At 35.2% G+C, this 2,924-nt stretch overlaps 1 protein-coding gene across 1 annotated transcript; it reads right to left on the bottom strand.

Moving 5' to 3' along the window:
- Nucleotides 1–956: 956 nt before the first annotated feature.
- On the bottom strand, nt 957–1,884 carry LOC110699403. Its single transcript, XM_021876922.1, has 2 exons — nt 1,225–1,884; nt 957–1,097 (listed from the first exon to the last, which is right to left on the bottom strand). Exons 1-2 carry the CDS (start codon nt 1,882–1,884, stop codon nt 957–959), a joined length of 801 nt encoding a protein of 266 aa, XP_021732614.1.
- Nucleotides 1,885–2,924: the final 1,040 nt, after the last annotated feature.

Here is a 2,924-nt window from a genome sequence, read left to right as displayed (position 1 = left end):
GATGCACTCTTTTATTTATAATAACTCACTTTCTCCTACATTATGATGTGCACATGACAGACGACACTCGCATTATTATTAAATATTATTATGGATTATTTTATTTCCTTACAAATAGTGTATGCAAAATATATTATTAGAAAATTATCATCAAACTTTTATTTATGATCATAAGTATCATTTTATTTATAATTAAAATCATTATCTTTCACATCAATCTTGAAATACAGACAAAACCCGTGCACCACACAGGTTGAAACCCTAATAATTAATAACACACTTAAAAGTTTTAAAGAGCACAAAGGTTTTACATCAAATCCACAGCATTATAAGTGTTGGTGATAACATAGTTCACTTTGGGTGGAATAAAACTTTGAAGCTTTGTTGCACGGCTTCTAGATTCATGAGCCGCATCCTTTGTAATACACCCGAATAAGGGCGTTAAAGGGTGACATATGAAACTATGGAGTTGGACGACCATATCAAAAATGGTTCGTATCAAATTCAAATCATCATCAACTCCAACAAACCCAACAAGTTGGAACACCCTCAGACATGGTAAAGCTTTGTATTCTATCTTGTCCTCTTCCAAACTATGACCATAAATATAAATGTTGCGATTGTTGCCCTCTCGCGGGTTCATCAATGATAAGGGCTCCAATCCCTACAACACTCGAGCCTCCTCTGGCAGACACGATGCACTAATCCAACAAACCTGCAACACGATGAACATCAAACCCATTAAAAAAATTAGGTATTTTAACCATTATATTAACAAATTTCATGTCCAAGCATAGATCTAGCAACAGAAACTAAGCTATTGAAAGAGTTTGGTAGAAGAATTATTGGTTTTGGAATTGTAAATGAAATGGAACAATGCACAGTAGCAGTAAAGTAAAACACTTAAAATTCTAAAATTTGAAGGTTAGACTATTTACCTGCAGCTTGAATTCACACTACACCGGGCATGCCCCAAATAATCTTATGATACTAGGAGTATCAACTATCGAATCAAGCCAATAAGTCAGCTCCAAAAATTTCAAGTTGCTGAAGCATGGAAGACTTTTAGCAGGAATATTACAAATGACATGTTCCCCCTGTGTCATGAATATAGTCAAGGGTTAGGAGCTTAAATTCACATAATTACCAACCCAAAAAGAAAAGAAAAAAAAAACAAACAAACAATTTTCTGAAAAAATAAAACTGTAGCATCCTTGCACTAACCGGTTGTAAATTTATCATGAAGCGAACAGAAAATTTGGATAGTTGCATGGCAAAACACGCAATTTGCTGACATATTGGAGTTGTGGCACGACAACATTCTCCATCAAAAGCTGCTTCAACAAGTGATAATGGCAAACTTTTGAACTCAATAATCGGCTTGCCAAAATAATCCAAATAACAAAGATTCACAACATCAATTTCAAGTTTATTCAATGAACTACAATAGTGTATTGACAATTGTTTCAACTTGAAAGACGCAACCTTCAAGCTCACAAGTGTTTTAGAGCCTTCTACAAAAAGTTGTTCTAAATGGTGGCATTCTGTCAACAAAAATTCAAGCAACTCTCCACTAACATTAACACCAATCAAACGCAAGCAAGTAAGAAAACTGATGCCGCTTTCAAACAATGAAGGCTTCAGAGTGTAAGCCTCCCCTGGACAATAACGCAATGGCGAATCCGGCCACTCCAGCTCCAGGTTCTTCACTTTCTTTGTCAAAGCAAATTTAACCCATCTGTCAATATGATGCACCTGCCTTTCATAAAAGCCACTTTGGACTGTAAACTTATTGATAGACTGGCCTCTATGCAGCCTTATTACCTGATTAACCCAATTAATATATTTAACTGCTTCAATCAGCTTTGGATCACCATTATACATACATTCTGGGAATATTTTTAAACAGTCAAAGTCGAAATCAGTCCAGTTGGTCCAAATGTACCTCCATCTTTTTTACAGGATACTAGTTTTGGCTGCCTCTTTCATCTCTAGTTTCAACAGTAAGGTCAGCATGATATCTTCTGGCAACTCATTGATTTGATCCACACCTTCCAAATTGTCCTAAAATATAGTATAAGAAATGTGTATTCAACTCAGGCCTGTCAGATATCAAAAATGACTAAATCATCAAGCTAACAAAGATTCATCTATCAGGCTACCAAACAAGTATAGCATTTAACGCATAACAAATTCTCCATCAATCTGCAAGCTAATCGACAAACCCTCTATTTATATACATGGATGTCTATAATGACTATAAACTTAACTTACCATGTCTTCCAAAGGTAAGATTTTCTTCATGTTGGCATTGCAAGTCATGTTCGAAGGATCTACACAAGCCATTCTTGAGAGCACCTACGAAATAAGCAAGCCCGTCCCTGACACAGGGCAGGAGGGGCGACCACCCTGGGCCTATGAAGAACGAACAAATAGGTTTACAATCTATAATCAATCAATTCATTAATTAAATGTAGAGGATAGATTTACATGAAACAAATATAACTAAAACATGCATTCATTCACACATGAACTAACTAACAATCAAACAACGTTGTTACTTATCTTGCATTTGACTCCAATGGACAATGCAAAGTGACAATACTTATACTAAGTAATAAACTTAACTTCCAAGGGCTAAGGTAGACCTTCCAGGATCTTCTTATTTTTTTTATCATTTTTTATTTTTATGTTTGATAACTTACATTTCCTAGACAGTAATTTTCCTTTGTTTGATTGTTAGAGATAATTTTCCTAAAGGTGGAAAATAGCTTTCTAAGGGTTGAAAACAATATTCATTTCTCAAGGGAGGAATGCTACATTTTCCTTTATACTCTTTTCTTCTCTTCTTTCCTCCCATCCATTTTCTTCCTTCCCATTTCCATTTCCTTCTTCCTCCGTAACTTTTCTTGCAAGGGAACAAA

This window comes from Chenopodium quinoa, unplaced genomic scaffold, assembly GCF_001683475.1.
Source record: "Chenopodium quinoa cultivar QQ74 unplaced genomic scaffold, ASM168347v1, whole genome shotgun sequence".
Taxonomy (NCBI): domain Eukaryota; kingdom Viridiplantae; phylum Streptophyta; class Magnoliopsida; order Caryophyllales; family Amaranthaceae; genus Chenopodium; species Chenopodium quinoa.
The sequence above is the reverse complement of the archived record's forward strand: the minus strand, read 5'-3'. Positions and strand labels throughout refer to the sequence as shown.

Excerpts from the sequence above, each read along its gene's own strand:
- LOC110699403 (XM_021876922.1), bottom strand. The coding sequence starts at position 1,884 with ATGTATAATGGTGATCCAAAGCTGATTGAAGCAGTTAAATATATTAAT. Across the intron at positions 1,098-1,224 it reads TCATGATAAATTTACAACCG|GGGGAACATGTCATTTGTAA; the intron begins GTTAGTGCAAGG and ends TTCATGACACAG.